This window comes from Perognathus longimembris, chromosome 2 (genome assembly GCF_023159225.1).
Source record: "Perognathus longimembris pacificus isolate PPM17 chromosome 2, ASM2315922v1, whole genome shotgun sequence".
NCBI lineage: Eukaryota > Metazoa > Chordata > Mammalia > Rodentia > Heteromyidae > Perognathus > Perognathus longimembris.
Genome location: NC_063162.1, coordinates 54,489,712 through 54,503,088, shown reverse-complemented (window position 1 = coordinate 54,503,088; position 13,377 = coordinate 54,489,712). Strand labels below are relative to the sequence as shown.

General features: G+C 45.6%; 1 protein-coding gene across 7 annotated transcripts in view; it reads right to left on the bottom strand.

Moving 5' to 3' along the window:
* Nrg3 (neuregulin 3) overlaps positions 1-6,876 on the bottom strand; it is a 997,626-nt gene extending 990,750 nt beyond the window's left edge. For 4 of the 7 annotated variants that reach the window (XM_048339163.1, XM_048339169.1, XM_048339168.1 and 1 more), the window contains exon 1: positions 5,729-6,575. In XM_048339163.1, the coding sequence (XP_048195120.1) occupies positions 5,729-6,575 (847 nt within the window). Of the gene's footprint in view, positions 1-5,728 lie in introns of all 7 variants that reach the window. The other 3 variants (XM_048339165.1, XM_048339167.1, XM_048339166.1) reach the window with 3 other exon arrangements.
* Positions 6,877-13,377: the final 6,501 nt, after the last annotated feature.

The following is a 13,377-nucleotide window of genomic DNA, read 5'->3' as shown; positions in this document are numbered from 1 at the left end:
CCACAGTAACAGCATACACCCACCCACCCCACCCCACACACACACAGAAGAAATTATTTTTACAAACTTTTTAGATCAACAAATCCACTAAAGCAGTAACGGAATGACAACTAGATAAATAGCTAATAAATTCAGCTTGATAAACAAAATATATGATATACAGCACAAAACAGTATTAGGAACACATGTAATAGCATGTTTAATTCCACAACGATCATGTAGAATCAGCCAATGAATGATGTTAAAATTAATGTGATTTGTGTATGGATCTATTGTATAAATAAATAGTAATCTTCCACCAGGATTTTAGAATCCTACATCTTTTAAAAATCAAAGATATTTAATAACTCTTAATAAAGAAAAACATGTCAAATCTACAAGGAGCCTTTTGTCAGAGCCAGGTTCTAACACCAACACAATGAAAGACTGGGGAATGCAGGAATGTGGGAAATCTATAGTTCCACGAGTGAAAATGGAAAGCCATGCTCAATATATGTGTTACGGTTTTCACTGATGGTTGCCTGAATAGGAAACACCTATTTCGAGATATTTTCACCCTTTCATTCCATAGCTGAGTCTATTACTCCCTCCTGTTGTCGGCTGCCACAAGGGTCTGGAGAGAAATTGCTAGTTGTAGACAAGTACAATTCCAGAGAGCTCAAAACATCCCAGTGGTTCCTGTCCTGGCAATAAAGAACTGTGCTTTACCCTACACAGAAGTCTGAAGGCAGAAAAAAACAACAACCCAGACTGAAAGAAAGGGACAAAGGATGAATTTCGGTTCGATTCAGAAGCAATTCAAATGCATTTTAAAGACTGAGATTTATGGCTCTTCCTTTGCTATCATACATTTCAGGGCCAACCTCGATGTTGCATTTTCAACATCCCTGACAGAAAACCGAGATAGGCTTGGCACTAGATATGAAAGGTTATGACAAAAGGATTTCAACCAAAAAAAAAAAAAGTCAGGTGAAATTCACCTCTTTTCACACTGCAGTGCCACCAGCAAGGAAGGAAGAACTCAGAAAATGCAGAGGGAGGAGACAAAATGTTCCCACACCACTGGATTTGCCCAGCATGGCACTGCCCACTGCTGGGGGCTCAATGTAGTTTCAGAAGCCTTGAGTTCTTTAGTAAAAGAGAAATTGTCCCAAACCAGCTTATTTTAGTTGATGATTCTTCTCAAGAGCTTGTGGATCAACATTGTGCTTTCAAATGTCTATCTTGGAGACAGCATAAACACATCTGTGTTCACATTTCAATCTGCAAAACAAACTTTCCTCTAAGCAAAAATGCCTTCTTCCTACCCTTGATCCTGAAGAATGGAGAAGAAAGCTTAAGCCACTTCATCTTTATTCATGAAGGCCAAACTCAAAGGGTTATAAAGACAGCCCTGTTGATCTATGCCCATTGCCACATCTATATATTGTTTAAGAAATGTGAAGTCTAACAGAAGTGTCTAAAAAACCAAACTTTACAGTGGAATTGATTAAAGCACGAAAGCCCCATAATCTTTAAGTTGTAGCATGTGCTCACAGATAAAATTCTCAGGAGATTTCACAAGAAATATTGACATTATCTCTGAGTCCTCTTGTGATGGCCAACAGGCATGAGTAGGTGGGAGTTTGCCATACAGTCGTTCCTTAAAAGCCTTGACTCACGTACATAGAGTGTAAGGCATAGGGGTAACTCTTTTAACAAGTAGTATCTGAGTCAGCTTACAAACCAACCAAAAGCACTTCATTCCAAAAGGAGTGAAGATGTTGGAAAGAAAAAAAAAATGTTGACTTCATCAGTGGCTCTCTTAAAAATTACTATAGGTATGATTAATGTTTTCCTTAAACAGATATGAGTAAATTAAAACTGCATCATATTTAAGCATCCACAACATTTTACACTCATTAGTTTTTCTCTGAAGATATTTCAATATCTGTGATCTTATTCACTGGAATTAACTAAGTAACTTTCCATACAAACCAACCAAAAGCACTTCATTCTAAAAAGAGTGAAGATGTTGGAAAGAAAAAAAAAGTTGATTTCATCAGTGGCTCTCTTAAAAATTACAATAGGTATAATTAATGTTTTCCTTAAACAGATCGGAGTAAAATAAAACTGCATCATATTTAAGTATCCACAACATTTTACATTCATTAGTTTTTCTCTGAAGATATTTCAGTATCTGTGATCTTATTCACTGGAATTAACTTAATAACTTTCCAGATGAGAGAAAGAATTTGCCTTGATATCTTTAGCCACCGAGTCTGTACTTCCACCTGTTCAACAGCTCTTCTAACTGGCACAAGGAATTCCAAGACTCTAGAACAATTCACATTCACACTGACAACCTTGTATGAATATATATATATATATATATATATATATATATATCTGAAAACATGACCCCAAGCATTATGGAAGGGAAAAGTCTCTTTGTGCATTAGACACAGACTCTTGTCTGTAGTGGCATGTTCCCAAGACACTTCCAGTGAGATAATTCCCCATTAGCTATATGTTTAAGTTATTTATTTCCAAAGAGTCTAAGGAGAAGGTAAGTCAAGTACTGGGCAACTGGGAAGCCAAGAGATTCTGGGGCCACAGAAAACTTTTGGTGCAGCCCACATCCTAAGGGATGGATAGTAGGAAAACAAGAGTCAAATTCCAAACCCTCTTTCTCCTGCAGTTTAGGATATGAATCTACAGATCTTCAATTCTTCCAGAAATTAATAACAATCCTCTCAACTAGGCATTCTTCATAGCAAAAATAGCTTTCCTTGCAAAATTTCCATTATCCATTAGCAAGTATATTCATTCATTGTTAGTGAAGCAGCTCCTTGCACTCACAAAGCCTTGCTGCCTTTGCACACAGGACCCTTCTGACTGCTGGAAGATGAACACAAAGACATCCATTCACAAAGACTTGAGGTGTCTAATTCAAGAGCTGAGACCTTGGCTGTGAAATAATCTGTAGGTTAAGCTCACAACTCAGAGCAATGCCCTTAACCATCCTCTTCAGATGCTATGCCAGAAGACAGATGAGAGAGAGAGAGAGAGAGAGAGAGAGAGAGAGAGAGAGAGAGAGAGAGAGAGAGAAGAAAGAGAAACAAAAGTATGGAGGTTGGAGCCAAGGGGGGAAAAAGGAAAAATTCTCTCCTGGGAACTTCAATAGCATAATCAAAATAAGTTGAAAATAGAAATGTCAACTATTTAGGCCACAATTCTGACTACAGAATAATCCCTCCAAAGAAAGCTTATTTCCTTGTATATTAATACTTCAATCTGGATGAAAAAAAATAAAAATGTCTGCCTTTTCTTTGAATTACCATACAACCTAGCGATCTAAACGCATCTCTTTTGGAATCTGCATAATCTAACTTCATTAAAATTTCCCTGGTTGATGTATGCAAACCAGGTCAGCTTCTACCTGAATTTGCATACTTGCATTTTTATCCATGAATTCGGCTCCTTGTTAGAGGTTTACAACAGAGAAAGAACAGAACCTCAGTTTCAAATAAATGCATACTGCTTATAGGTCTACGTGAGCATTGACAGGCTTTACAGATACCACCACCCCACCCCCTTTTTCCTTAGGGCTGAGAGCCCAGTCAATAATCATTATTTATTAAACAGGCTGCCATTCCCTTCTGCACAATGAGGAAAGAGCGCACGGAGGGGCAGAAATAAATACCTTCACCTTCGGTTTTCCTTTAAAGATCTCTTGAGAATGGAATATAATAGAATCAATTGAGAAATAATATGAAATGCACCCCCCTACATACACAAGACTAGAAAGGACACCCAATCTTCATTATTCATATAAACTGCATCAGAAGAGATAAAAATCCATGGTCTTCCACATATACACACACCTATTTTCAACCCACTGCATATGTCCACAACACACACACACACACACACACACACACACACACACACACAGTATCCTTTATCCCTCCACAAAACTCAAGATAATATGCTCAGAGGAATTCCTAAACCCCTCCTGAGAAAATATGCTCTCAAAAATGACTGTTTCAACCATAGCCCAGAGAAGCAACTAACTGGCTTTCTACTGCCATTCTAGTTTGTGGCAGAATCCTTCCTTCTCCTTTCCTTCCTGACTCCCAATTTATCTTCTAGCCAGTTCTATTTTCTGAAGCAAAGTATAAGCAAAGGAACTGTCTTTTCTGGACCTTACTTTCAAGTTCACTAAATCATACACACATACACACAAAATTTCCATGGCTAAACGACACCTAATTGTATGATACCCGGTCTGGGGAATGAAAAATCACCAGGTCACGGAAAGCAAACAGGGAATTCCTCCCAACACGAACCGTGAGCTATCTTTCTTTCCTCACAGATATTAAAGCTCAAAACAGAAACAGGCTATCAAGACAGCACAGGTAGGCAGGGATAATTTGGCTTTGTTTCAATTGGGGATTTTTTTTTGTTATCTTTTTGTTTGTTTTTGTTTTGTGATGAATAGACCTTCACAGGACTTGAACTGCATGCTGAAGGTTTGTCCTAAATAACCTTCACAGGTTGTAGAAAGTATTCCTCTTACACTGATTCACAGGCAGCTAAAGATAGGCTTCCTGAGATGTTTTAGAATAAGGTGAAGGATGAGGTGGGAGGTCAAGTTTAGTCACCCAAACCTTTATAAAATAAGAAAGACACGCCTCCCGTGCAGAGAAAGCTTTCTTGCTTGGGCCAAACCAGCTGTACTGTCTCCAACTGAGCCAGGACTGCCCACTGCCTGCTGGGTTCATGTTTCATTCAGAGGGTGACATGTTACAAAGGGCTGGATGTTCTCAGCCTCCAGTACAGAAAACTCCATCCTAGCCTGCCTACATCTCTGAGGCTTGGAGAGAAAGATGAGGCTCACACCCCACCTTCAGGGAAAGAAAAAAAGCAAAGGCTTGGCAGAGCTAGGAAGAAAAAAAGAAAAAAAAAAAAGACCCCCTTCATCAAGACCGCAGGGCAGCCCTGTGCCAGTTAACTCACTCTCAGAGGCCACCAAACCTATTTCTACACCATGCAAAGGCCATGGGCATGGTGGGGAGAAGGAAGAGGATGCTTGCAGACTTTTACATCAGATCTCCTTCTTTTCCAGCCTCCCTCAATGGCTTCTAATTAATCCCTTCAGGTCCCCTCCTAGGTCAGTTGGCTAGAAGCGCCTCCAGCTCCATCCCCCTCCCATCACCCCACATAGGCATGGACACAACTTCCTTCACTGGACCATTTGCCTGGGATCTTACTCCCCGCCCCCTCCCCCCCCCCCCCCCCCCGCTTCTTTCCTTCCTAAAGGGCGGGATGGGAAAGAGTTAGGTGCTTTGGGGGGAAGGCCCTCCCCCAGGCCCCAGCCTTCCCCATGAACAGGATCTGGGAGCTAGCCAGCAGGTCTGCAGAGAGGAGGAATGGCACTGGCCTTAACCCTTAGAAGCCAGTGAGGCGCCGAGTTCACAAACGGGACCCACTTGCTTAATACCAGTGGATTCCCTACCTGGAGACTTCCCCGGTCTCCCTTTGGACCCTGGGGCCCAAAGCAGGCCAGCCCTCCCCACCCCGCGCCACCCTCTTGAAATCAGTTCATCTTCCTCTTGGTGCCCCAAACCTGGGAATGGGGAGGGGACTCACCGGAAGAACAGAAGCAAGAGAGGAAGAAAAGATAGCAGGAGAGCAAACAGAAACTCAGTAGTAGACAAGGAGTTGAGACCTCGCGTTTACTTACGGAATTTGGGGCTGGTGCTAGTTTCTGGGGTGGTGGTGGTGGAGGAGGAAGAGGAGGAAGAGGAGGCGGCGGCGGCGGCGGCATCCTGGAAGGGTGACAGGGTCCAGGAAGGAGTGGAGTCGTGAAGGTAGGAGGAGGTAGCATATGCCGCAGTGGGCCAGGAGGGCATCGCCTGGGTACTGGGGGTTCCTGCCGCCGGGGGTCGGGAGCCGGGCGTGCTGCTACTGAAGAAAGGGGCCGTGGTGGACAGGACCGTCGTCGGAGGGGCTGCGGTGTTCCGTGCTGTGGTGGATCTCGGGCTGGCCCGGATGGGCACCCTGTGCCCTGGGAAGCGGGTGGGCGCCCGCGTGATGGTGGTCAGGCGGGTGCTAATCCGGTTGGGCGTCCTGGAAGAGGCAGCGCCGCCGCCGGCGCCGGCCGAAGGGGTGGCGGGGGCCGTGGTGGAAGTGGTGGTGGTGGTGGTGGTGGTCTCCATGGCTTTGGGGAAGGAGCTGGGCTTGGAGAGGAAGAACGGGTCCTGGCCCATCCCCTTGGAGTCCACCAGGTCGGTGGGCACGTACTCCTTGACGGAGCCCACCACGATCCATTTGAGGAGCATGAGGCTGAGCCCCAGGCCGATGAAGCCGATGAACAGCGGTACCACGCACAGCCACGTCTGCTGCCGGTTCCACACGATGCAGTCGCTACAGCGTAACTCCCGGGGGGGCTCGGCCGCCCCTTCGCCGCCGCCGTCCGGGCCCCCGCCCGCCGCCGCCGCTGCTGCAGCCGCCGCGGTGCCCTCCTCGGCCGAGGCGGCGGCTGCCGAAGCGGCACCAGGTGGCGAGGCAGCGGCCGCCCCTTCACTCATCCTAGGAGCCGGTCTTCACCTTCGCCCCCCCGAGGGCCGCGCCAGAGGCATGGGGCCGGGCGCGGGCTCCGGCGGCGGCGGCGGCGGGTTGGGGCACAGGCAGCGGCCGCGGCGGCCGCATGCAAATCGGCTCCCTGCCCCCCACGCCCCTCCCCCCGAGAGGCGGGCGGCGGGCGGGGAGCAGAGGAGGGGGACGGGTGGGGGGGAGGGGATTCACCGGGGAGGGGGTAGAGGGAGAGGAACGCAGGAGAGGGGCGCAAGACGGAAGAGAGCCCCCCTTCGGCACCAAGGGTCGGTCAGGGCGCAGCGGGGTGCGGATGCAGCTCTCCAAACGGCCTCCCGCGCGCTGGGGCCCCGTGCCCACTGCTGCTGCTGCTGCTGCTGCTGCTGCTACCGCTGCCGCTGCCGCCCGCTGCTGGCGTGCGCTCCAGCCGCGCCGGCATCCTCGGGGGGCGCCGCGCCCGGCTCGCTCCCAGGGGCGCCCGGCCTGGATCCGCCTTCAGGGACCCAAACAACCAGCCGCGGGGTCCTCAGCGTCAGGCGAAGAGCCGCATTCCGACACAAGGGGGGTGTCCCCCCCACCTCCACTCCACGCCACCACCCCACCCCTGGCCTGGATCTGGATGCTTAGCTCGGTTCTGCTGTGCGCGCCCGGCCCCGGCGCGCCGCGTTGGTCGGTGGCTGCTGGGCGAGCCCGGGCGGTGAAGCGCACCTGTTCTTCAGCCGGCCCGCAGCCAACCCTCGGCCAGCGCTCTCCGGGAGAGACCAATCCGAGCGCAGCGCGGAGGGCGAGCGGCCGGCTCCCCTAGCTCCCGCCGCCCGCGGTTCCGCGCCGCCCCTGCCGCTGCCGCCTCCACCACCACCCGCCTGCCGGCCTGGAAGTCAAACTCCGGACAGCCCAGGGGTCGAGGGCACAGCGGGCGCCGGCAAAGGGCCACCACGCGAACACCTAGGAGACCCCGAATCACGACCCCGGGGAGCCGTGCTGGGTCCAGAGTGGAGAGCTGAAGCAGGAGATCCTGTCGGAGGGAGAGGGTCCCCCACGAACGACGTAGATTCCCGGCCAAAGGATGTTCCAAGCTTGCAATTCGGCGGGTGCGGGTGTGTTGGATGTGTGCGCGCAGATCGCCACGGCAGGGCTGGGATTCGGGCAGAGTAGCGCCTCCCACCAACACCCAATGGTGGTTTCTTAATGCTCACCAGAAGAAAAGAAATGATCCAAGCAAAGCACACCCCCTACACCCCCGATCAGGGATGTGTGGCATAAAGCAGCTGTCCACCGATGAAGAGAAGGTCTCCTGTGCGGACCCAGTGGGGTGAGAGACTGACGCTGCGGGATGAGCGAGCTGAGGCGTGTGCGGGAGGGAGGTCGGTGCGCTTCCCCTCCAGACCGCGGTGCGGATGGATGGACAGACTCTTTGGCTTCTGAATTCCTGAGAGAGAGGCCCGTGAAGCAGGCAAGCTGAGTGCATCAGCCCTGCCCTCTCTCCAAGGCATTAATAACTTACCTTTAAAAAAGAAAAAGTATCCTCTTTGAATGTAGATATACACATTGGTGCCCGCACGCGTTACAGGGCGAGTGCTTAGGAGGGGTAAGGGTTTGGGTGGGTAGCTTAGAATTCCGTAGCCGATTTATTTGTAGGAAGAGACCCACACACACAGACACACTCCCTACCCCTGTTACCTACCTATATCTCAGGTGTATGGTAGGACCAGCCTGGAGGACAGGATGGCGGAGAGCGGAAGGAAAGGGTAACGAGCTGGTGGTACTGGCCTCAATATGCTGATTATGTAAAGCCTCCCTTGCCAATTCTCCTCAGATTTCCTACCCTAAAGTGGAAACCAAAAGAGATGATGTTTTTAATTCCAAACCCCAAGCAGAAATGAGAGATTGAGAATGGCATTCTCCTAGAACCCCTCCCCACTGGTGTCTGGAGCAGATGATGGAGCCAGCATTTTCTTGCCTTGCAATCCTTTCTTAAAAAAAGCTTTTATTCACAGGTACCCTGGGAGATAACAATGGATACATTGAAACCGGAAACTCTGGAGATTTTGTACAACTGGCATAGTTAATAAATTATTTTTGATGCAGTAGTGCAGCTGTCTCTTCCTTCATCTGTAATATTAAGATTCTACCTCCCTTTGGGAAAGTTTTGGGTTGCTTTTTAAAAAACTTGCTATAGCATGCCATAATCCAGTAGAATGCTGAATTATGATTGCATAAATTGCAAATGAAGAAAAAAACACCCTAGAATCCCTATGCCTTCAGGTTTCAAAATGCAAATCATGGTGTGTGTGTGTGTGTGTGTGTGTGTGTGTGTGTGTGTGTGTGTGCGCTTTCCCGTGTGCCTGCATGCCACACTGGGCTTGAAATCCAGACCTAGGCTAGGCACCGTCCTTTAGCATTTTTCACTCAAGACTCTACTGCTGAATCCACACCTCCATTTTCCAGCTTTTTGCTGGTTGATTGGAATTAAGAGTCTCTTGGGTTTGCCTGTTTGAGCTGGTTTCAAACCACAATTCTCTGAACTTGGCCTACTGGGTAGTTGGGATTACAGACATGTGCCACTAGCACCCAGCTCATAATTCTCTTAAGTGAAAAATTGATAAATTCTCTACCATTCTCTTCAATTCACCAGTATTCCCTCCTCATTCGGTACTATCTAATTCGGTCATCTATCTCTTCAAACCCTCCCCCTGCACACACACACACACACCTCATTTCTAAATGACTATAACAGTTTATCCATGGTTCCCTGTGGAGTTCATTTTCTCCCAGACTTCAAGTCAATGCACTCAGCTACCCATTAGCTTCTCTCAGAGGGATCCTCACCAGAGGGAGGGGGAGAGAGAGTCCATTGTTTGATAGTTTTGTACAGAGAAGTGGGTTGTATGTAACAGCCTATCCAAGGATGTTTGACTAGTGTAGCCATCACTAATTTGACAGTTTTGCTGTGAGGCTTTTGGGTAGCAGGTGGGTAAGCATTGAGGTTGGGGAGGTGCTGTTTTCAGTTCAGTCAAGGACAAATGGTAGACTCTCTTGAGCATTGGAGTTATTGTCTTGGTAAGGAGGATCCTCCTTCTGATGACTTACAGCACATGGGCACCCCCGAAATATGACTTTTGGATCAAGATAGATGGAAAGTTATTGCTCTGGCTTTGGGAGATTGAAAGTCACTCTGGACCAGTTTTCTCACTTGTGAAATTACATGTTGCTATATCTTCATGGTGCTTTCGAGGCTGACAATTAGTACATAAAATACCCATGTCTATCAGAAAATGAGTACACTTTTGGGTTGCAAGAACAGTCCTACTTGGCAAGATTATACAACACTCCTATCCTCCTATTCCAATATCTCTGATTGATTTACCACTCCCATGCCAGGAAAACTTGATCTTTCAAGAAATAAGATACAGGGATGCTCTTTTATTGACTGTGAACTTCTGGGGCCATGTCTTCACTTATGACCCAGTCTGTCCAGCACAATCTTCATATTCATAGCATCCAATAACATTGTTTTTCTAAGCAATATGATCATGGGCAGATTTTACACAGTAAATATTTTACACAGAATAAATTAAGTCTACCTTCCATATGGTGGCCTGTTTCCTTTTCCTCTCTTGGTTTAGTCCACTCCTACAATTAGAATGATGTGCATTTTTTATCATCATGAGGGCCTTTTAAAAAAAGAAGCATATGATCTCAATAGGTTTCCACAATTAATATCGCTGGCTTCTTGTAGGTTCTTCAAGGCTTTTGTGTAAGACCAACCCAAAAGTGTACTATAAAATCTTCTCATTATTCATAACATCTTTTGTTCGACGATTTCTGTGTTAAAACCCTAAATCATAAACAAAACATACAATAAACTCTACAGAGCAAAAAAGCAGGGAAATAAAAGAGTATCGATTTTAACCATATTCTCCTTTGCACAAAAGATGATTGTAACAAAATTCAAGGACTTGGGTGTTTGGAATGTCAGCATATTGCACTGTCATAAACTGAGAAATTCTGAAATGTAGAATCGGGCTGGAAAGCTAGGATGCACTAAGGAAAAATAAATGGAAATTTTCAACAATAGCTGCCAGAAAATAACCTCCAAATTTTGAAATAGAGTGATGACGAACTGAGTTAAATAAGGATTTTCATTTTACTCTCTCTATCTTTATTATTTTGTTTAAGAAGTTGTAGAAAAGAGATTCAATTCAACATGTCAGTTTTTTAGTACAGTCAGTGCACTTTGATTGCTGTCATCTCACTCTTTCCAACATTTTCTACCATCCCTCCCAACCTCACCCACCCACTCAGGTTACCTGGTTTATTGTACATGCATATACATTGAATATTATTGCTATATTTTCCCACTGTGGAAGGGTTTTCTTTATCAGAGTTAGTACTCTGAGCCCAAAGAAGGAGGGGCTCAATTATACACACTCTGTATGTGTGTGCGGTGTGTGTGTATGCACGCGTGTGCATGCCAGTGCTGAAGCCTGGGTACTGTTCCTTAGCTTTTTCACTCAAGGCTATCACTCTACGCCTTCAGCTACAGCTCTACTTCTGGCTTTTTGGTGGTTAATTGGAAGTAAGATTCCCCTGCACTTTACTACCCAGAAAGGCTTCAAATCACAATCTTCAGACCTCAGATTCCTGAGTAGCTAGGATTACAGGTGTGAGTGACTGGTGTCCACTTACAGTTTGTCATTCTCTTTACCCTGAATTGAAAGTATCTGTATTTTCAGTAGTAGCATGACATTCAGCATGACATGAAATTGCTGTTTGCCTTCTTTATGCTCTCCTGGTCACCTGTCTTTCCCTTTTAACCCCATTATCATTTCCATTCTTGAGTTCAAACTATATTTTTTCTAAGATTAAACACCATACAGTTCTATGGTCTTGCAGTCATCATACTCTCAAATTGGAGGACTGGTAAAAGAAAGTTTACCTTGAGGATTTGCTCATCAGGCTCTCCGTGAGGACCTGATACTCTGGGAAGACCCAAGGAAATGTCCTCTCACCATAGTCTTCAACAAAGGTCGAATGTCACGCTCTCATTTCCTCCTTCAGGGCCACAGTCAGAAGTCCACTGAGCCCTTCACAGGCATCTTCCTTCCCACTCCCCATCACAATGCACTGAGGAAAGCCAGGACAAAGGAGATGTGTAATGATATGGAAAATATCTCCCATCGCCAAGAAAAATCATCTTTGTCTCAACCTTCATTATCCCTAAGAAAGGCAGCATAATCCAGCTGCATTCAGAAAGAGTCCATGTGATTTCATGTTTGTATAAATAATATTTCAGCTCCGTCTCACCTGTGTTTTCTACAAATGTACACTCTGTTTCCTTTGATTTGGGGAGAAAACCTTCATAACACTGTATGAATGAAAACAAATAGACATTTTCCACAATTCTTCACTCATTTACTTTATGCTTTCCCTATGTGTATTCTTGCCTAAGATGTTCAGAGAAACTGGAGAAGAGACACTTGTAATGCCAGCCCCTGAAGGTTGGCCACAGTAGCTGAGGAGGCCAACATGGCACTGAATTTCTCCTGTATCTAATAGAATACAAACAGTGCAGGGTGCTGGTGGTTCATGACTATAAATCCTCTTCAGGAAACTGATACCTGAGGCTCTTGATTCAAAGCCAGCTTGAGCAGATAAATCATGACTCTTATTTCCAATTAACTAGCACAAACCAGTTGCAAGTCTAAATGTACCTCAAGTGGTACATGAGCATACAAAGCCAGAAGGTCCTGAGTTCAAACCCCAATCTTGGTGTGTATACACACAGATAATTTCTTCTCAGGATTATTGGTAATTTTGAAAGATTTTCTGTTGATTTACAAATCATCTTGCATGTTGATCCAAAAATTTATTCTTGATTTTTTTTGAGGGTCCTGGGGCTTGAACTCAGGGCCTGAGCACTGGCCCCTAGATTTTTCCTTTTCCTTTTTTTAATTGCTAAGTAATTGTATAAATGAGTTACCATTCAACACAGTAGTTTATGAATATAATGCATCTTGATCAATGTCACTCCTTTCAGCATTCAACCCCATCTCTCCTAACCCCATTTATTTCCTCAATCTTCTTAATTTTGTAGGATATGCATTGAAATTTATGACTACATTCTCTTCCTTTCCTCTCTTTATTCATCTACTCCCTTCCCTTGATACCATCCCACTTGCAACTCCTCTTTTCTGATGTTTATTTTGTTGGATTGTGAGTTAGCCTTTCTAAAGGAGTACATCATTTGAATACCAAAATTGAGAGACAAAGGATAAAAAGACAAACCATTGCAAAAGCAATACTTAAAAAACCATTTGGTGTAAACCAACTGCACAACTCATGGGGAGGGGAGAGACAGGGGAAATGAGGGAGGAAGTAACAAGTTGGATAAGAAATGTACTTGCCTTACATATGAAACTGTAACCCCTCTGTACTTTACTTTTTTAATTAATTTATTTTTTTATTGACAAACTGATATACAGAGCGGTTACAGTTTCATACGTTAGGCATTGGATACATTTCTTGTACTGTTTGTTACCTCCTCCCTCATTCCCCTCTCCCCCCTCCCCTTTTCCCTTTACCCCCATGAGTTGTTCAGTAGATTTACTCTAAACAGTTTTGCAAGGATTGCTTTTGTAATCGTTTGTCTTTTTTAGAAGGAAAAAAAAAGAAGTACATCATTTGAGTTCTCTCTCCTGAATCTACCACAGATCAATACACTGAGGTACACATAAATATCACCTTGAAGTGGTTACTTATATATTTATAAACTAATTCTAGGTTCCACATATGGAA